Here is a 21,293-nt window from a genome sequence, read left to right as displayed (position 1 = left end):
GGCTGTAATTTTAATTATGCATGTGAATTTAATTTATGTTTAGAGGGAAAATATGAGGATGGAAGAAATTGCCCAACGGAGTGGAATGACCATGCCAGGTAAGATGCGCACATAACATTTTGAATTTAAATGATAAATAATTTTCTTGCATCTCAGATTTTTTTCTAGTTTTAAGGGATGTGGACATTGCTGGCTAGGTCAGCTATTCTGGGTGGGAAAGCTTAGCTGAATCGGTGTTGCTTAAACAATACTCAAGAAATCAGACCGTTCAGGATAAAGCAGCTCCCTTGAATGGCACTGCATTAATTGCCTTCAACATTCACTCCCTTCACTGTTGATGCACAGTAACAAGAGTGTATACCATCTAAAGATGCACTGCAGCAAGGCAACTTTGACAGCAACTACTAAACTTGTAACCTCTATTACCTGGAAGGTCAAGGTCAGCAGATAAATGGGAATGCCACAACTTGCAGGTTCACTTCTTAAGCTGCAGATCATTCTACCTTTCAAGTTACATTGCTGTTCCTTGGCTGTCACTGGGTCAACATTCTGAAACTCTTTTCCTAAACAACTATAGGGTTTGCATGGGCCAATTACTGCAGCAGTTTAAGAAAGCCGCCTTTGGGGATAAGCACTGATTGCTGGCTAGGCCATCAGTGCCCACTTTCCATGAACGAATTGCCATTGATTGGTGGTAGGCTATTCCCGCTGTCCTGTTGCAAAAGGACTTCCAAGATTTGATTCTGTCATAGTGAAGGAATGCAAATATAGTTGCAAATCTCAATGGCATCTTGCTAGGGATGGAACTTGTAGCTCATGGTGCTACTGTGTATGTGCTGCATAAGATGAGTCAACGTTGAAAGAGAAAGCAAATCCAAGCTACAAATGTTGGTTGTAACAATCAGTGCAGGGACCCCACGATGTATAGCTTATATTGTTGACTTGGATGAAGGGATCAACTTTAGTTTTGCCAAAATTGTTTTTAATGCAGAAATGTGTAGCGAAGCTACTTGTGAGGAAAACACCAATGAAGCTGCAAATGGATTAGTTACATTTCTGGACCAAAATGTGGCACAAGTGTTATGTTGGGAATTGAAGTTGTCAAATTTTGCAATAAAACTATGAAATGTTTAAATAGAATTGAGAATCTGGTGTTATGGATGGGATCTGGTTGACTTTGCTTTTGAAACAAGAAGTTAGAATTTAGGTATAGCAGTTAATTAGAGGGCTAAGGATGATAATCTTTTTGCAAAAGTCGGAAGCCTTTCTTCAGCTCTTTGCAACAATTTAGTCACATTGGACTTAACGGTGCTACCAACTGTTTTGATTTTATGGAGGGTATGCTTGCATTGGAAGCAGTTCAGAGTTTCTCTCATGATTAACTATGGTGGAGATTCTTTGACAAAGGAAGCAGAGAAAATACTAAGGGTTAGAGTGCATATCATGAATGCTGCATGTTAACAAATGTAGAAACCAGGCTGAATTTAGAAAGTTGAGACCAGCTGAAGAAAATGGGAATCAAAATGTCTTCCAAAGGCATTTCAACAGTGAAAGCATGGCTGGAGGAAGGATGGTTCAATCAGAGACCAAAATAGAAATCAATGCATGTAGCATCATACATATTGGAAAAACAAAATTTGTATATCTGTTTTTACCAAAGAAGAAACTGCGAAGGCCACAATTTGTAGATGAGATACAGGTTGGTCTAAAGTATTTGGTAGGAGTAATAGTAAGGCTGACTAAACTTGAAAGGACAGGTCACCAGGCATGGCGTGTGTTGTAAATTATGGGAGTAGAGTGGAAATTTAGAGGTATTTTTTCATTCCCTCTGAGGTATTTGGGATAGTGCCAAATGACAGGAGAATCGCCAGTGCTCAATTCTTATTCAAAAGAGAGCAAGAATGAAAGCCCGACAATTATGCTGGCTGTTCAATGTCAGTGGGAAGATTTTATAACAATTTGAGACCAAATTCAGTTTCTTGGATAAAATTTGGATTAATTGAAGAAAGCCAGCTTGTATTTCTTTAACAAATCTGATTGTATTATCAAAAGATTCAAAACTGAAGGTATACATGGATTTTCAGAAGATCTTTTGCTCTGTGCCATGTCATTGGCTTGCCAGCATGATTCAAGCCCAAGGAATGAAAGGGGCTGTGGCACTGAAAACAAAGTTAATTGTGTGACATTAGCAGTCGTAGTGAATTTTACTGCACTTGCAGAAGGTGCATGGTGGGTGCTTCAGGTTTGTTTCTTGGACCAGTGCTCTTCATACATAGTGGTGTCTTTGACTTGTAGGAAATAATTGAAGCCCTTGAAGGGTCAATGCTTGTTGCTATAAGTTAATGTCGACAGGGGTCTAGGGCTAACTGAATTGCTTTTGCAAGAGAGCCAATACAGTGTCGTGGCTGAAATGGCCTCATGGTGGAATCATTGAGTTGAATTCTTAATTTTTGATGCAGACAAAGGTTTTACCATGCAAGCATTTGTACGTATTTCCAGATCAGGCTGGGTTAAATGATTTTAAAACTTAGTGCATGCTGCATTCTAGATGTTAATGATTTGCAGTTGTATAACTTAATGAAATTAGTGTGAACGGGACACAAAAATCTTTTTTGGAAATTGGAACAGACTACTTACACTGGTCGATAATAGCTTGAACGCTGTTGCATTTTTGCTTGTATGTCAAATTACAAGTCAATATTTGTTGCAATGGGATTCTTTCCAGCTGGTGGTGCTCTAGTGCCAGTGAATTTTAAGACTCCCAGTTTAACCCTTACTGCAGAGAGACTGTTTTATACCAACCACTTCTGCTGTACCAATTTCTGCATGCTTTAATATTATCAATATTAATGGCTAAAAGTAAGGTAGAAAGCGAGTTACAAGGAGTATAAAGTTAGTGGTCCAATTATCTTGTTCACAGACTTGACTCGCTTAGTCTGAAACGTGTTCCAAAGATCATTCATTTTATAAAAATGAGGTCATGTCTGTGTTTCTGTAAAAGCCATGATTTTTGTTTTTTGATAGAGTTATAGTAAGAATTGTGGGGTTGAAATTACTCCTTTTGCAACCACGGTGAACACTACTGAGTCAGATTTTTTTCCTTCTAATGCCAGCACTCTTAGAGCTTGGTGTTTACTTTAATGACTTAATGTTCTGAATGTTGTATCCCCGAAGTTTAGTTTTTTTATGTTTACATATCCTTACAGGAAGGCCTTGCGAACTTGGCTATATTACAAGCCTTGTTTTAGATGAGGATACCCTATCTGCTATTGACATGTGTAGTGGATTGGAATGATAGCTGTTCAGCTGTTGTGTGCTGAATGAGGTGTTAAAGCCTATTTTTATGCAACCAATTCTCGGCTGTGATTACATTTCAAGTTGTGTTTTTTTTAGGTAATTTCAGCAAATGTTGATGCTGTAATTTCAGTAAAAGAGATCTGTTGACGTTGAAAATTTTTCTATTTGAAGTAGTCAATAGTATCGTGGAATCATACAGTACGGAAACAGACTCTTGGGTCCAACCAGTCCATGCTGAACATGATCCTAAACTAAACGAGTTCCACCTTCCTGTTCCTGTCCCATATCCCTCCAAACGTTATATATTCAACTGTATTTTAAATGTTGTAACTGTGCCCACATCCGCTCCTTCCTCCTTGCAGCATTCTAGTATTGAAATACAAGTGAGGCTAAAATTGAAACTAATTATATACATTATACATTCTTGATCCTGTCTCCATTTTGATTCTGTTTTAGTGATCCCTCCTTGGCTGATTTGCTGGGAATGAAAACTGATGTATTTTCCTCATAGGAAAGTGTGTTTCGGAACAGTTAATTAAAAGTGCTGCCACAGCAGCATTTTTATTGAATGACAAAGTGAAATGCCTTTTTATTTTAAAAATATAAAAATGTAAATGTGATTAGGGGATCCCTTCCTCAATGTAAAGTCATAGAGTTATACAGCATGCAAAGACCTTTCGGTCCAACTCTACCACACCGACCAGATATCCTAAATAAATCTAGTCCTATTAGTCAGCATTGGCCCATGTCCCTCCAAACCATTCCTCTTTATGCGCCCATCCAGATACTTTTTAAATGCCTTCTGCACCATCACCACCTCTGGCAGTTTGATACACATACCGTCCTCTGCATGAAAATGTTTCCCCTCCAGTCCCTTTTAAACTTTGCTCTACTTAGCTTAAATCTATTTTCTGAGCCCTTTCATGTTTAACAACATTTTTGTTAGAGCAGGAACCCAGAATTACACGCAATATTCCAAGCCTGACCAATGTCCAGTACAGTCGCAATATCACCTCCCAACTTCTGTATTGACCAGTAAAGGCAAGTGTACCAAATGCAGTGTTCACTACTGTGTGACTGACTCAATTTTCAAGGAACTATGAACCTGAACCCCAACTTTTCTGTTTGGCAACGCTCCCTTGGATCCTACCATTAAGTGTATAAATCCTGCATTGATTTGCTTTAGCAAAATGCAATATGTTACATTTGTCTAAATTCACCCATCTAGCACTTAGCAGATCTGATCAAGATCCAGTTGTACTATGCGATAACCTTTACTGTCGACTTTGATGTAATCTGCAAATTTATTAATGAATCCTCCTATATTTACATCCAAATCATTTATATCAATGACAAAAAGGGGACCCGGCACTGATCCTTGTGGTATACCACTGGTCACATGCCTCTGGTCCAAATTCCAACACTGCAGCTTCACTCTGTTTCCTACCTTCGAGCCAATTTTGTATCCAAATAGCTAGCTTTCCCTGGACTCAATGTAAACTGACTTTAATAACTAGTCTACGATGTGGAGCGTTGTCAGATGCCATGCTGAAGTGCATATAGACAACATCCACAGCTCTGCTCTCATCAATCTTCTTTGTCATTTCTTCAGATAGCTCCATTAAGTTAAGGAGACACGATTTTCCACACACATGGAGCCATGTTGACTAGTCCTAATCAGTCCTTTGCTTTGCAAATACATTATAGATCCTGTCCCTCGGAATTCCCTCCAACAGCTTGCCTGCCACTGACGTCACCGGTCTGTTTGTTGTTTTTTTCTAAGCACCTTTGTTTAATAATTGCATCATGTTAGCAAACCTCCGGTCTTCTGGAATCTCACCTGTAGCTATTGATGATACAAATATCTCAGCAAGGGTGCTGGCAACCACTTCCCTAGGTTCCCACACTAGTTCTGGGAGACACCTTTTCCACCTTTAAACATTTTAAGAGTCCAGCACTCCTCCTCTGTAATATTAGACACTTTTCAAGTTTTCACCATTTATTTCCCCAAGTTCTCTAGCTTCCAGTCCTTCCACATCACAAATACTGATGCAAAATCTCCTTCATCTCCGACAGTTCGGGTCCGATCCTTTTCCCTAGTTAGTCTTTTGCCCGTAATGCATTTGTAGAATCACTTTGGATTCTCCTTCATCCTATTTGCCAAAGCTATCTTGAGTCCCCTTATTACCCTTTTTGCCTTTCTGCTAATAATTCTCATGCTTTTATACTTTTGGAAAGATTCACTCAATCCTACTCTTTATACCTACCATATGTCATCTCTTTTTGGCCAGAGCTTCAATTTCTTTAATCATCCCGCATTCTTTACACCTGTTAGCCTTGCCAATTTTACTAATAGGAACAGACTGCCTCTGGACTCATCTCTCATATTTAAAGGTCTCTCATTTTTCAACTGCCCCTTTACCTGCAAATAGCCTCTCCAAATCAACTTTGAAAATTCTTGCCTCATACAGTAAAAATTTGCTTGACTCCAGTTTAGCTTTTGTTTAGGCATGCTAATTTGAATTTTCAAGAAATCTCGATATACCATATCTGAAGGTTTGTTACTGAAGGGGCTTTTGACAGTTTGTTGGACAGGGCATTGTTTAGAATTTTTGCGAAACTTATAACTTCCTGTTTCTATTCATTTCAGTGGGTCTAACTGCTGCTGATTTTACAAATCTTAAAGCAGGTACGAAATTTCAGATTGTAACAATTTCATTAGTGTTACTGTTGGCATAATATTTGGTATTTACTTTGTATGCAACATCCAGAGTTTATAACTGTGATTGTATTGTGTAGTAGAAAACCTCTCCCTGAAAAGAAGAAAAATGCATTTTCTACGAGTAAGCTGAGACACTTGCGTTTCATTTGAAATTGCAAGTTGTGTATAATTTCAAGTAGGAAGGGGGACCAGTTATCACTTTTTGTTGAGTTGATGGACAGTTATTTGTTTTGGGGAACCGGGGTAAGTAATTAAGTGAATGAATGGCAAGTGTAAGATAACTATCGGCCAATATTTTGTTGAAATGTTATGCTTGTCAGCCTCTGCAAACCAAGTCCCGCAGCCACTTATGGGAATGAACAGGCCGACTGTGAATACTAGCGCACCACCTCCACAAGGACCACCTGGGAACCTGGGAAGCCAAATGCCAGAAAACAATATGGGAATGGTAATGTATTAAAATATATTTACAAATATAATACTAGCCTAGATTCAGATGAGGGAACTGTGAATTTGAAGTTGTAAGCATATTTTCTTCTAATCTTTGGCATGCTGGTGTGGGGAGAGACTGTAAATGTGTGTTGAATTTGGGTATACCTTTTGGTTTTGTTTCATTGCAGTGAGAATCTTACTCATTCGCGTGCAGAGTTGCTTTTTTGGATGCCCCCCTTTAACTGTAATATATGAATTGTGCTGATCAATTTTAGATATTTTCCCATTTTATGATTTGGCTTATGTGGTAGTTTCTTTTCTCCACTCTGACTTGTCAGTTAAGTCCTTGACATAACAATACATATTATAACAGTAATTTCTGAAAGCGTGCAATGGCAGAATACCATTGTCTTTTCCATTTTCTGGTCAAGTTAAGTATTCTAAATTCTATGATGTTTGTAATGCTGAATGCCATATAAACTAATAACTTGGATTTTTACACTCTCCACTTCAGTTCTGCATTGCACAGTAATGTTTTTGAGGGCTTAGTCCAGTTTTTTTAAGTTGACAAATGCAGCATACAGCAGTATTGGGTATTCAGTAAAATTAGTAAATGTATTGGAATGATTTTCAGTGAAATCTTCCTATTTCAAACAAATCATTATGTACTACAAAAGTTTTTGAACTTAGCAAATCACTGTCAAAACGGTGCACTTTCTTTCAGAAAGTACAAGTATTTGTGATTTGAATGTGTTTTCTTGTCAGCAGCTTCCTTGCTGATGGTTTTTTTTTGGTAAAGTTCAATTTTAATATTTATTGACAGCTGATCAGATTTCAGGCTCCTAATTGATTTCTCAATTTACCTCTTTACCTCCACTTGCTTTCTGGAGTAGATCAGGATCAATTATGACAAGTTCCCTACTGGACCAACTTCTGCGTAACTGGTTAACACGGGAGGTTCAGTAAAAGAATGAACTGGGTTTACATTCAGTGGTCAAAATGAGATGCAGGAATGGATAGCAAAGTGCAAGAAAACCTAAAGGGGAAGGTATGAATACAGACTTCTGGAAAATGCTGAGGAAGAAACATAACAGTTTAAATGAGTGAAAGACAACATCTCAAAACAAACTTCTGGGGAATTATTCTTAAATTGAGTTTTGTACTCCATTTATTTGGTTGTGTGTAGACTTGTCTGTTTTAAGTCTCCACAGTTATATTGGAAACAAGTTATTTCTTCTGTAATCTTTAATACAGTGTGTTTCAGTTATTGTACATACTGTTGCTTCAAGTCTGTAATTGTGACTTACTGAATATATCTTAATACAGCAAAAATATTGTGTGCAATTTCTGTCGATTCTTTCCATTATATTTGTGTCCAGATTTGTCATGTTAATTTTATATGACTCATCAGGTTGAAATTACATGCTAACTACCAGTGAAGGTGTTAGAGCTCTTCCACTGGAAAGAAGTTGTAATTACGTTGTGCTAAGTTCATTCTCGGCATTTCCATTTTGAATATGAAAATGGGAATTTATAGTGGAAAGAGATAAAAGCAGAGTATATCAAATGGGACCTGCAATACAATTGTGCTCCCAAGTCCAAATATTCCTCTTCACTTGAAGACTACATTTGATGATAACTCTGTATCCATTGCCGCAGGAAGCTGATTTAGAATAGCAGATGCATAATTGGCAAGCAGATGCTCATATTTGATTTTCTCACATTCCAAAAGCAATATCACTTAAGTTCTTAAACAAAGGATGTGCCAAACTATTTACTCATGTGTGTACAGTGAATAAAACCCAAGATTCTGTACTGGAATGAAGGATACAGATGGAACATGGATATCTGTATCAGTTTTTATGGTGCTATTGTAATAGTGTTTGTGCGAATGCACCGTGTTAACATGTGAAAATAAAATATTTTTTAGAAGCTTGAAAAGCTTGTTTGGCCCAACAGTCAATTTTGAAAGAAGATCCCACTTATCGAACTTCTCACCAGATCACTCGGTCCATGTTTATAAAAACTTTCATCTGTCCTTGTGAGCCCACTTCTTCATTAAATTGTGTGATTGTTTTTATAATTGACTTGTATTTCCAATTGAGATTAAGTTACATTTTGTGAATTTCTGTAAAAACTACGGGGGGCGGAGGGGCGGGGGGGAGCCAAAGTAACATTATTGTGCTTTGTGCAGTTTTTGCCAACTGTATGTGCTTTCTCATTCTGGAAATTATTTCTGAATAGAACCATTTATGAATCAGCACTCGATTAATTTCCCATCTATCATAAATGTTGAAAATGAACTTAAATTATTGCTATAAAATCAGTTTCTTTTAAATTAGGTTAGCTGCAGGAAATGTTATTTTTAGATGGAATTTGTTTGCATATGATCTCTTAATTGTGACATGGTCTTTGTTATGTTGGGGTGAGCAGACTGAACATTACCTAAAGAATATCAGGTAGCGTATTCCTGGAGTGAAAAATAAATTCTGTGCAGTCACTGGGACGTGGGCATTAGTGACTTGAAGTAGACTGGTGAGGCAAGGTCCAGTTGTTGACTGGGTTACTGAAATGGTCCAGCCTGAATATTTACCAAGTATTGCAATATGATCTGTTGATTTGTTTTCTTTGGTTTTACATAACACAATTATGCCATTAATAGTTGCACACTTGTAGTCCTATACAACAAAAAAACTGTTACATGATCTAGAACTGTTTTTATTTGTTTCAGATTTTGCTTCCCTAATATTGATGGAACTTGTCTTAATCAGTCAGTGTAATATGATAACATTGAAATCTCTGGGAGAAGTGGGTCCAAACAGAAATCTGGATCAACTCGTGCATTTAAATTTTCATACTTTTGTTTTATACTAGCCTTACTTATTTTTGTAAGCTAGGAAGTGCTTGCATTTCTGCAGCAATGACATTATTCTCACATTGATGATTTGTAGTTTTGTGGAGAAAAATAACAGTAAGTGTTGTTGATCATGTGCAGATAGCATTGCAGGTGCTTGTGCTGCCAAATATTTTGATCAGTATTATTAAGTGACTTTGTACGGAATAAAAGATATTGTTGATTGCCTTCTGGCTATCAACAGGCTGGGTGGTATCATGTCTGGGCCGATAGTGTAGGTGTACAGACAAAGCACATTGCTTAAAATATTACTGTATATTCCTTGTCTTGCATGCAGAATTTCAAAAACATTAATGAATGTCAGTTGCTCTAAGTATCTGATTTTTCCTAGTTTGCTCAGACATTGCAATAAATTTTGTGCCTGCTGCTTTCGTCGCTTAACTGGTGATGTTTCAAAAGGAAGTGGTGTGGATAGAGAGAAGTGAAATTAGCGTCCAACTGTACATGGATGGTTTCATCATCTGTAAATGGAAATTGCGTGTCTGCAATTTCATGGTGTTACAAAAGGATCCCAGATGCACATTAACATATTTGAATAACATGTTTGATGATGTTGCAATTATTTCTCAAAGCATTCTCCCTCGATGTCAAATTTATTACTTACAGGATATCTCAATTGTTATGTCTGCAATTACAGCATTTGCTTTTAAGACATGGATGAATTATTTCAACTTTCTCTCTTGCCTTCTAATTTGAAAATAGGTGCAGCATTAGGCCATTCAGCCCTTTTAATTTGATACTATAATATGGTTCTTTGGGTGTCATTTATCTGGTCTTTTTAGATGAATGACCATTCCATGAGTGATCCTAGTTGATTTAGTAAATAAAACATGGGAAAAGATATCACAACAGTTTGACTTTACTCTTTATCCCCATCATCTATACACACTTCTGTTAGGGTTTGAAAAATTGATCATAGTTGGAATTACTTTACCTCTTTAAGTTTACCCTGCTTCTTAAATATAATTATACAATCTACCATTGTTACAAAGTGTTCTATGATTCTGTATACTTGTTTCCATTTTAAGTTCAAAATGATCAAATCAGGATGAATAACACATTTACCAACTCTAGACTTATGTTTGTCTTTGTTCGTCAAAGAAAACATCAGTGTTGAAGTAAACTGCGCATTTGATGGAATTACATTTTATAGCATTGATGCTAGTTGGTGGGATTATTCTCCTTTCTTTCTTTAAAATATTGGAGCACAGTCGTGTTCAAAAGGAATTGCGCACATTCTAGTTACTTTCAAAATTTAAGGGACGTTCTTGTCTTAAGATGATTCGAGCTTCAGAAATGTTGATCTTGACTGCAGTATATACTTCAGTTGTTTGAAAATGTTGAAAGTTGAGCTTTTGCTTAAGTTAATTTTGTTCATTTGGCTTAATGTGCTGAAGCTAAGCTGAGAGCAAACTCGAATATATTTGTGTAGGTGTAGGTGCAGCTCCACCTCCACACACCCCCACCCCAAAAAAAATTCCAATTGAGTTGTGATTTCAGATTATTTTTCTTCAACTACAGGCTGTTTAGCAGTTGAATGTTTCCACACTTAACATTCTTTCTCCTCTCAGCCAAGTGTTGCTGAGTCTGTTGGCATTCAGATTTCTTCACTGGTGGCACTGGCTAATGCATTCTTTCTTAGCCCTCCTTGAAGTTCTTTGTTCATGTCATTACTGTGTCCTGAACATTTAATATTAATAAATTGTGCAGGACATCACAACTGACACAGTACCAAAATACTGCATATGCTGGTAATTTGAAAGGAAAATATGAAGGAAAAAAATCAGCATTTGTAGATAAGTAGAGTTGGCGTTGGATCATCATGTATAATGAATATCTCTGAACCTCTCCTAAGTGGAAGTGTCAGCTGGAACTATCCATGCAGCTTATAATGAAATCAAAAATTTTTTTATTTGAAGAATGTAATTTTATTAGTGATAAATTTCAGTAAGAGCTTTATGATTCGATCTCTTTAAAATATACTGGAACGCAACTATACTGTTGTAGTCATTATTCATTCTGTGTATTTGTCATGTTGCATCGAAAGTGAATTATGCAAGCAATCCTTGGAATAATTTTAAAGTTTGATCCAATTTTCTCACCTGGTCACTTTTTGATATTGACTGCTGTTGTATAGTTTATCAAGAATTTACTCTGACTCTTGCACTTGAGAACTGAGGTGTTGGAAGTCTATCATGTGCACTTCCAGTAGGAGTTGTAGAAACAATTGAGTGATCTATACAGAAAACAGAAGGATAAGCTTGAACTTATGATGTACAGCTGTGTTATCTGCTATTATAAAGTCATCAAAACTTGTATGTCACTCTGATAGCTCAGTGAACTGAAGTTGTAAAATTGTAGCACATCATTCTGTAAAAGTGATACATTTGAAGAGAGCGTATGCATGTCTGTGTGTGTGTGTGTGTGTGTGTGTGTGTGTGTGTACGTGATTGAGTGACTTACCTGTCTGCTCGAGTTTGAAAGGATGGTTCTAGTAAATACTTTGTGCACATGGCAAAAGGAAGGTATTAATTTGTTTCCCAAACGTTGCTATTAACTTGTAAGTCTAATATGATTACCCCTTTCCCTTTTTTTATCGGTACTTCTGGATTCTGCTGACTTTCATCGTTCCATTGGGGGATTCTCAACCTGCCTATTGCTAAATCTACGTGGGACTTTCAATGAACACTAATATCCAATCATACATATTTTAACTAAATTAATAGCCCAATGATCGATTTGTTCCTGGAAGTATGGATGGTCAAGCAAATAACTTGGGCACACCGATGGTTGGCAGCCCTGCTGGGTTTCCGCGTGGAAATCAAGGAGAGTATGGTTCAGCCAAACGTCGTAGATACTAATTGCAGACCTGAAAGTACAGTAGCCTTTAGCCATTCCACTTAAAATTGCCTCGAGTATTTTTGCAGATTGTATCATTGTAATGAGCTTTAGTACTTAGGTCTTTAGTAATTTACTGTTTCAAATATTATTTTAATTTCCTGTTGGATGTATTTGGTAAATGTGCATGATATGTTTCAGTAATCCACAATGTACATAATGTAATGCACAAGTTGCAAAGAATTTGGACACACTCTCATTGAGATGTTACTATTTTGATATTTGTTTAGCTACTCTAGCAGACTTTCCAATGAAACAGACTTCTGGAACAATTTCGTATTTTGTGATTATTTTGTTTTTTTTTAAAGTGATTACAGACAGTAAAATTGGAATCTCAAATGGCTCATGTGTTTTTATTTTCTATTGCTGAAGGCTTTATGCTGATGTATTTGGTATTTTTTAAATATAGTAGGTAGGAGCAATGTAGGAAATAGGTGGGTTTGCATTTGAGTTTATGTTGGAATGTGGAATGGACTTACGTTTTGGACATGTAATAGGTGGATTCCAGGTTCATAACAATACCAAGCTGTGTTCGCTTTTAAGGATATGGCGTATTGTGCTTTTGGTAGATTGATATATTTGAAACTATTGACCACGTCAAACTGGAGTGATTTGTATTTTTAGAATGGGACATTTGATCATCCCAGGAAAACATGCCTAACTTGCAGGAAAAGTAAATCAAATATAAACCCACCTTTTGAGCTTGATGCCCTCTAGTTTGTTTTGACTTGCTACATATACGTTCCAATACGCACTAAAGAATGCAAATAAAGTTCTCAGCACTCTTTCTATTGTAATGTATTCATTTACTACCCTAATTGTATCTTTGTACTGTTGCTCATTTCTGAGTGGCATTTTTTGAATTTTATTTAAGATTATAATGCTTGATTTTAGTTGCTTTACCATTTTTTAAGCTAGATAGGTAACAAAATTTGGAAGGATTGTTGAGGTAACAAGATTTGGTACATTTGTTCAGTTTCTAATTAAGGTTTTGATAGAAAGAGCTTTTGAAGCTCTTGGCTTAAAAACATAGCCATTCAAACTTCTGAGCAACTTGTTGATTTTAATTTCTTCTTTATGGTTTAATATGAGGTTGCACAATCAGTTGTTAGACTCTCCAATCAAACAAGTAAACTGTTTTGGTAGTTACAAAGGTAAAATTTGTAGCTTAATGGCACTTCTACATTATTTTCTCCCACTTCATCTTTTTTCCTTCTCTCCCTCCCTCTTACATGCTCGCTCTTTCACTCTTTATTTCTTGTGTGTCAGCATTAGAACAGTCAAATGATTTAAGGGCTTTTCCGTTGCATATGTTTGTTCTTGTTGGGCCTCTGTTTTGATTACAGCAATTATTAGGAGGAAGAGCATATATGCATTTTAACATCATGTAAACTTGTGGAAAGCTTAGGGGAATATTTATGGAAACTTATATCAGGGTGGGCATTTGAATGAACTTCAAGGGCTATATTGGCTAAAGGAGGAGAGTGGGACTGATTAGATTTCTTTTCACAAGGAGCAAGTATGGACTCTGAACGATCTATTTCTGTGATTAAATAACTAATTAGAACTCTAAAAGTTAAGTGCATTTTGCAGTATTAGATTTAGTTTCCAGCAAATAGCTGGACTGCTGCTTGAAGGATAGCCTGGAGTTTGTTTCAAGTTTGTTTCATCAAGTACCTTTCATCCAGAGTCAAGTATCTTGACCCTTTTTAATTTTGCTGTAATTTTTAACATGCATTTTTTCCCTCCAGCTATCTATTGGATTTTTCTTGCTGAGAGTATGATTAAGCAAAAATTGTCAATTTATTCATCAGAATTGCTCAAACAATGTGTCCACAGTCTTAAATCAGTTATGGATATTGAACGTGGGACGTTGCCCAATAAGCAAGTTAATCTTGCTGATCTGTATTCTTGACTTATTTTGAAGATCTGAGTTCCATCTTCTATCACTTCAGTCTTTTTTTCATAAGTTTCTCCAAACAAGGCTTGAAAATTTACTTTTTTTTTCTCTAATGCATTTTTATACTTGATAGAAATGGGCTGACTAAAACTGTCTGCTACCCTCCAAAGTTGGCTTCTTGCTTGTGACTTGTTATGCCTTGGTCAGTGGACCTTTTATGGATGACTACATCATATTGTCGCTTTATCATTTCATTAACATCCATGTGCCAAACCTGTGCCTGTTTTACAAACATGGCTGCTGTTTCTTTAAGGACATTAAACATAACCTGCCCAAACTACCAAACTTGCTGAAAGTGTAAGCTGATGTTACAGACATTTTATGCCTTCACAAATTGTGACTACTCTGAAGCAATACCAGGTTTTTTTTCTCTTGTTGGTTATACTTTCCATTCATTGCCTTAGCTTTTGTTACTGAATTGAAGTTTGTCAGCCAACTTAATTGTTCAACAAAGCTATGAACCTAAATCTTGTATAATAATTTCACTATTTTTTGAAATTCCAAGAGATCTACCAGCTATGTCTCACTCTTGTTTTTCCAGTAGCTTGTGAGATGTGACCTGTTATTTCTAAACTTGTGCTTTCTAATACCTATACTGCATACATTTGGTAATTGCAACCTGACGCGCTTGTCAGTGATCAATGTAAAAAGAGAAGCTGTCATCAGATTTGTTGTTCCAAGCAAAACTTTTTTATTTTTAAAATATTAGAATGAGATTAACTCAGCAAAACTGTCACTTGTTTCCACCAGCTGTCAAGGAAAATGCCTCCCAGCCTAGCGTATGTTCTGACCTTATTTTTGCATTTTGTTGTGAAAATGAATTAACACTTATTAGTACAGGAGCTTGTCTGCAGTTTTTTTTTGTATGAGACAGTTGATGTGGAGAACTATTTCAGTATCACGCATCTGTGATTTTGTGAATTTTGGCTACCCTGAAGTCTCCTGGGATCCAGGTAGTGTATATCTTCTGACGTGGGAACGGAGATGAGGAGGCCTGGAGAGCTAAGAGGGCAGTTAAGTTATTTCGTATGGTTTTTAAAAATCAAGAAGTCTATCTTTTCACTGAAATTTTAAGAGGACGAACAGATCTTAAAATTAGGCCATATCCGCTTTTCAAAAATAAAGAAATAGGCGGGCTTCACAAATTATGGCACTTAGTTGGAGCTCTAGGAAACCATACTGCTTCAGAATTGGGAAGCCTTCACACGAGACAAAATAGTTGCACAAAATCATCGGAATCACGATAGGGGTAAGTGGAAATATTTGGCTTTTTACACTGAAAAATAAATATAATGGCCGAGCTGAGGGGTTTTTCCAAATAGTAGTGAAGGTGAAATCATAATGACTGGAAATAGGTGTAGGAAGGGAATTAGTCTGAATTGGCAGTCAAGGTAGAAAAGTCTCTGGGTGCTGATTGCATACATGCTTGTCTGTTCCTATGGTTTGCAAGCAATCATGTATTTTTGGGATATTTTAATAAAATGTGCAAATCATACCATGAAATGCAGCTAGTCAATGTCTCTTTAAGAAGTAAGAGGTGGATAAGATTTCTGATTGGAGATAAAGCTGAAAAATGTGAGATTAAATTGACCATTTGTCAAATGACATCATAGAGGCTAACCATTGCAGATTTGATATTGAATTGGGTTTAGCACATTTAGTAGCCACTTGTTGAAAAGGAGAGATATATCAAGGGATTAATCTACTAGATTTTTGTGGCCATATTTGTTTCAAGGACTTTGGTGTGTGGTTCATGTGGATGTGAAATTGATTTGGACGGAGTGTTTGAGGGTTGAAAGGTGTTTCAACTGTAAATAGTTTGAATGTATTGAATGCCAGAGCTATAGTTGGGTATACATTTTGTAAAAACAAAACCCTCCATATAATTAGATCTTTGGGCTTGGGTGATATGACAATTGCTAATGACCTATGAAAGTTCAGCAAATGAGGATCACTTGAGCTTTTTATAATGTCTGTCTGCTGAATAGCTGGTGTATTCTGAGGATTGAGAAAATGAATTGAAATTACATGCTGAAGCTTTTTGGAGGAATGAACACCCAAGACCCAAAAGAAGGGCACCAAAAGCGATAGTTTGATAAAACTAAACACTCCAATATGATTCGTAGTCTTTGTACCTGCTGAGGTTTTCATATACAATGATTAGGCTGGAGTTAGAAATCTGCATGTAGTATTGGGACATCCCAATATGGAAGAATTGCATGTAAAGATGATTGTAAAATGGCAAGCTGCATATGAGCATAACCTGACTGTGTTTGAAGAAAACAATCTGTGGAATGTGGTGGGCATCAGAACAACACATCTATTCAAAATGTGAAAAATATTGGTGGTCCAGCTGAAAAGTCGCTGACACCGCACAATGACTGATACATACTGTATCGTTACGATGACTGGTCACCAAGGAGGAGATTCCAGTATACACAGAGCTGAGGCCACAAGCCATTCGCCATTTAGTCAGGGTGCTCCCACCCTGTTCCACCAGGTTGAACTCAAAACATTTAACCTGGAGAGTGAATCAACATTGGTCAATGTATATACATGAGGGATGGGAAATTGTATTTTTGGGGAGACTTGAAATCTAATCTTCAATGTATGATGGCTGGAAGTGCCATCCTAAATGGAACACCTTATTGTTCTGATTGATGAGCTGGTGTTGGGGTCAGATTTAGATTTCCTTGTTAGAAAAGTTAAGCGAAATCTTTTTTTTTGAAATTTCCACCCATGTCGTGATTTGCCGCAAGTGGCATTTTAAAGGTGATGTTTTAAATATTTGAAATGAATGGTAATAGATGGCGAAAAAGATTTGGAAATCGATTTTGAATATCTCTTGGGCATACAACAATGGGTTGAGTTACCACCTTCAATTCTGAAAAACCTAATTTTGTATTATAACATGATGCTATTTTAAACTTTAATAAACCTGTTGATTTTTCAAACTTCAGATTGTCTCATTCAACAAGTTATTTACTTTTGGATAACCTGGATAGCTTTGTTTTCCATAATCGTTGACTTCAGTCAAGAAATGAATCCCAACTCTTGTTTCGTTTGCATTTATCAAATTAAGGTATGTTTAGATTTGTTTTAAATAAGGAAAGCAATAATATCTTCCTTTTAAACTATTTTTGTTCTGTTACTGGGTTCTGTGGTACTGTGGTTCTTACAGACAGTTCTCATTATTATTAGAAAATATGTTCAGTATTGTGTAACTGCTTCATTGTAACAAAAGCTGAGAAAATGTGAACTTGAGGGAAATAAGTTAATTGCTAGATCTGAAGTCGTCATCAGTGGAGTTTGAGGGATAAATGAGTGCAGTAAAAATGAGAGCATTGGATGTGCAAATAGACAAGTCTTTTCCCTTGGGTGGGGGAGTCCAGAACTAGAGAGCATAGGTTTAGGGTAATGGGAAAAATTTTTGTAAGGGATCTAAGAGGCAGCTTCTTATGTGGAGGGTGGTGCATGTATGGATTGAGCTGCCAGAGGAAGTGGTGCAGTTTGGTACAATTACAACATTTTAAAAGGCATCTGGATGGCTATATAAATAGGGAAAGGCTTAGAGGGATATGGGCCAAGTGCTGGCAAACGGGACTAGATTAGGTTAGGACATCTGGTTGGCATGGATGAGTTGGACCGAAGGGTCTGTTTCCATGCTGTACATCTCTGGCACTATGATTCTCGTCAGCCACTTCTGATCTGTTTTGTCATGTTAGTTACTAGATCAGAAGCTCTTCAAGGATTTCCTGCATTGTTCCATTGGAGCTTGTCAGCAAAATGGCATATTTTTCCATCTTCCTGTTCTGTTCCAATCCTGACTCAATATTGAGTGCCCATTTTTCTGCCCATTATGTTTCAACTTTAATTGAACTTTTGTCAAACCTTATTTACATGAACAATGTAAGCAGAATTTTTTTTTACCTTTTTTTACCTCCAAATTGCTTTATACCTGCTGATAACTGGCTATTCACTGCTATTAACAAAGTTAGTCCTTCACTGTGTTGTGTTTGTATAAAGTAATTCCAAACCTTTCTTCAGAACATTTTTGTTTTTCTGTAGTGATTGCACTGTTAACTTTCCCTCCCTCATTTATCTGTCACGCTTTATTTATTTTTGCTGGATGACATGAGTGCTACATGTTTGGTTCAACTTACTCTGCCCTCAACTTGACCAACCATTCTGGAAATGTGAAATTATTTTAACTTGGGTTGTGATTCTTAGTAAGTGAATAATTCCCAAGGGACTCTACTGAAGCATGAATGGAAAAGTGGGGTGTGGATAATTCATGTTTTAAGGTGAGATTTCAATATGTAGTTCCTGCAAGGACTGCTGTTATTCAATGAGGGTAGGGATGGGGAAGAAGATGCTCACAAACCCATAATTGGAGGTAAGGTAAGAGATCAAGTTGAGTAACAAGGTTGCAGGGAGGCAAGAAAGATGTTTTGAAGGGATTGAAAAACCAGATTAGTATACTTTTTTTAAATTGAGTGCTGTACAACTTGGATCGTAGTGATCAATGAGTGGAATTTGATGCAGTATGGGACATTATTAATAGATTCCACACATGCAAGAATGAGAGTTTTACATTTTGACGAAGATCTTTGCCTTGCACTCAATGGGAAAATTTGCCAGATCAATTAGAGATGAAAACTGACTCTTGAACTGATGGAAAGTACTAATTCCTGACTGTAATTTATTGCAAGGCACCCTTTCCTTTACAGATAGAAATAATTTACACAGGTGTACACACCTTGCCTGTTTCAGTTTAACGTACTGGGTGGCATTTTCTCAGAGCAATATTTTGACCATGAATAATAATTTACATGATCAATCAATCTGCCTGATTTAAAATTCAAAGCTTAGTACTTAACTGTCAGTCAGCATTAATGGGGACATTCACTATCGGTTAGCACTCACACCTTCGACCAGTATGAATGTTGGTGTTTCCCATGACTATTTGCAAAATACCAGTTCCTGATGGCAGCAAGACAAAAAGCTTTTAAAAAAAATCTTGCAGCCATACTCTCAATTCTGTGAGAGTGAATGACAATATGCAATGAGTTTTGGTCTTAGGTGGTCTCCCTATCTTCACAAATATGTTTTGTTTTCCTAACTAGTCTAGTGCTTAATTTCTTCCTGTGAGCTTTTGCACTTTAGACTAGAATTCATTCTTTCCATAAGGTCTCCATCACAGTCAAACGTATTGCTTCCTATTCCAGACAGACTTAATTTGCTTCTAAGTTCTTTAACTTGTTTCGAACTATTTGTGTGGTGACAAGCTGGTGCCTACACTTACGAATTGTTCATTGCATGTATGTTTGTTCTTCATGTCATTTATTAAGTAGAACCAATGAAATATTCATCTCACTGCATTGAAGAGGCGAATTTAGATTTTCACAATTCTTTATAGTGATTGGCTTTCCAGGTTTCTGTTCTAGTCGTAACCCTGAAGTTTGATTCCTTAGTTCACCTTTTCACATTTCTGTATGCTACCAGACTACCAGATTCCTTCTCCTGTTGTTTCCAATTTGGGTGATAGCTTATCGGATGTTCTCCATTTAAGTTGTGAACCAAAGAGATGTGCTGTCTAATGCCCATGAAGCGTATTTTGGTTTTGGAAGATGTTATCACTAAAACTTGGGTTTACATTAGAAAGCACAGTTAACTTCTACAAGGTTTTGTTGTGGTTCTGTTCGCCGAGCTGGGAATTTGTTGCAGACGTTTCGTCCCCTGTCTAGGTGACATCCTCAGTGCTTGGGAGCCTCCTGTGAAGCGCTTCTGTGATCTTTCCTCCGGCATTTGTAGATGGAAAGATCACAGAAGCGCTTCACAGGAGGCTCCCAAGCACTGAGGATGTCACCTAGACAGGGGACGAAACGTCTGCAACACAAATTCCCAGCTTGGCGAAGAGAACCGCAACAGCGAGCATCCGAGCTACAAATCTTTTCACAAACTTTGATCTACAAGGTTTTAATTATGTGTAATGCAAAATCGAAAATGTGTTTTTACCAGAATGCTGCAGTTGCTTGAAGAAAACTGATGGATACAAAGTATTTTTGACTGCATATATGCTGAAATATAAGGAGGAAATAAAACCAAGAACTGAAGATGCTGGAAACAAATTTGTAATTGGTGGAGAAACTCAACATGTTTATCAGCATTTGTAGAGAAGAAAGTAGTGTAAAGATTTCTGGTCTAGTGACCCTTCAGGGTGCCGCCAGCGTTCTGATGAAAGGTTGTTAGATCAGAAATATTGACTCTGCTTCATCTCCACAGATGCTGCCAGAGATTTGAAGGAAAGCATGAATTCAAAATACAGTGGAACTTCTGTTACCATCAGTTAAGTTGCAAACCTGATCTCTTTGTCTAGAAGAAGAGACAGAAGGAAATAGAGCCTTTTCAGGGTGATGTCATTTGCAAACAAAACTTTTAATATAGTGATGTGCTTTTATATTTGAAATGTAATCATATTTGGTTTTTCGAGACAGGAAAAAACAATAAAATTGGAGAATGTGGATGAATTGACTAATTGTCACTTGCGTTGGATATTAAATATTCAGCTGTTGGGTGGGAGCTTTAAGTCATGATGGTCATTTCAAAATTTCTGTCTGTGAAATTACTCAGTTTTGAAACCTTGGAGACTGTGTGCTTAATCTTTAAAAGAAATGCTGCTTTGGAATGCAATGTACACCATTTGCTGAAATATGATCAAATATATGTACTTGCAGATATGATTAAATATTAGGTTTGAGTATTCAGGAACATCATAAGAAAAATATTTGCACGTTTAAGCAAATTTAACAACAATCTAGAGTTGACTGTTGTACACCTCATCCCGTTGCTTATTTTAAGTGTTTCCTTTTTTCCCCTTCCCTGCTTTTTTCTTGTGTCCCCACATAGTCTAAAAGGGCTCCTGAGGTGAGACTTCTGGAATTCAGTTCATCTTTTAAAGCATACTACTTTTTTTTGCAGTTAACTTAACCATTTAAATTAAGTTTTAAAAGTTTTAGCTAATGTGATGTTCCTGAATTTCTTAAGGAAAATTACGTACAAACATAGGA

The 21,293-nt window shown here is 36.8% G+C and overlaps 1 protein-coding gene across 3 annotated transcripts in view; it reads left to right on the top strand.

Moving 5' to 3' along the window:
• LOC132820415 (paraspeckle component 1-like) overlaps nucleotides 1-13,050 on the top strand; it is a 33,858-nt gene extending 20,808 nt beyond the window's left edge. For 2 of the 3 annotated variants that reach the window (XM_060832522.1, XM_060832523.1), the window contains exons 8-11: nucleotides 44-98; nucleotides 5,948-5,986; nucleotides 6,340-6,467; nucleotides 12,092-13,050. In XM_060832522.1, the coding sequence (XP_060688505.1) occupies nucleotides 44-98; nucleotides 5,948-5,986; nucleotides 6,340-6,467; nucleotides 12,092-12,226 (357 nt within the window). In that variant the 3' untranslated portion in view covers nucleotides 12,227-13,050. Of the gene's footprint in view, nucleotides 1-43; nucleotides 99-5,947; nucleotides 5,987-6,339; nucleotides 6,468-7,344; nucleotides 8,535-12,091 lie in introns of those variants that run through there. The other variant, XM_060832524.1, reaches the window with a different exon arrangement.
• The last annotated feature ends 8,243 nt before the right edge of the window (nucleotides 13,051-21,293 follow it).

The sequence above is a fragment of the Hemiscyllium ocellatum genome, chromosome 11, assembly GCF_020745735.1.
Source record: "Hemiscyllium ocellatum isolate sHemOce1 chromosome 11, sHemOce1.pat.X.cur, whole genome shotgun sequence".
In the NCBI taxonomy this organism is placed as follows: Eukaryota; Metazoa; Chordata; class Chondrichthyes; order Orectolobiformes; family Hemiscylliidae; genus Hemiscyllium; species Hemiscyllium ocellatum.
This window is presented reverse-complemented; position numbering and strand designations above follow the sequence as displayed.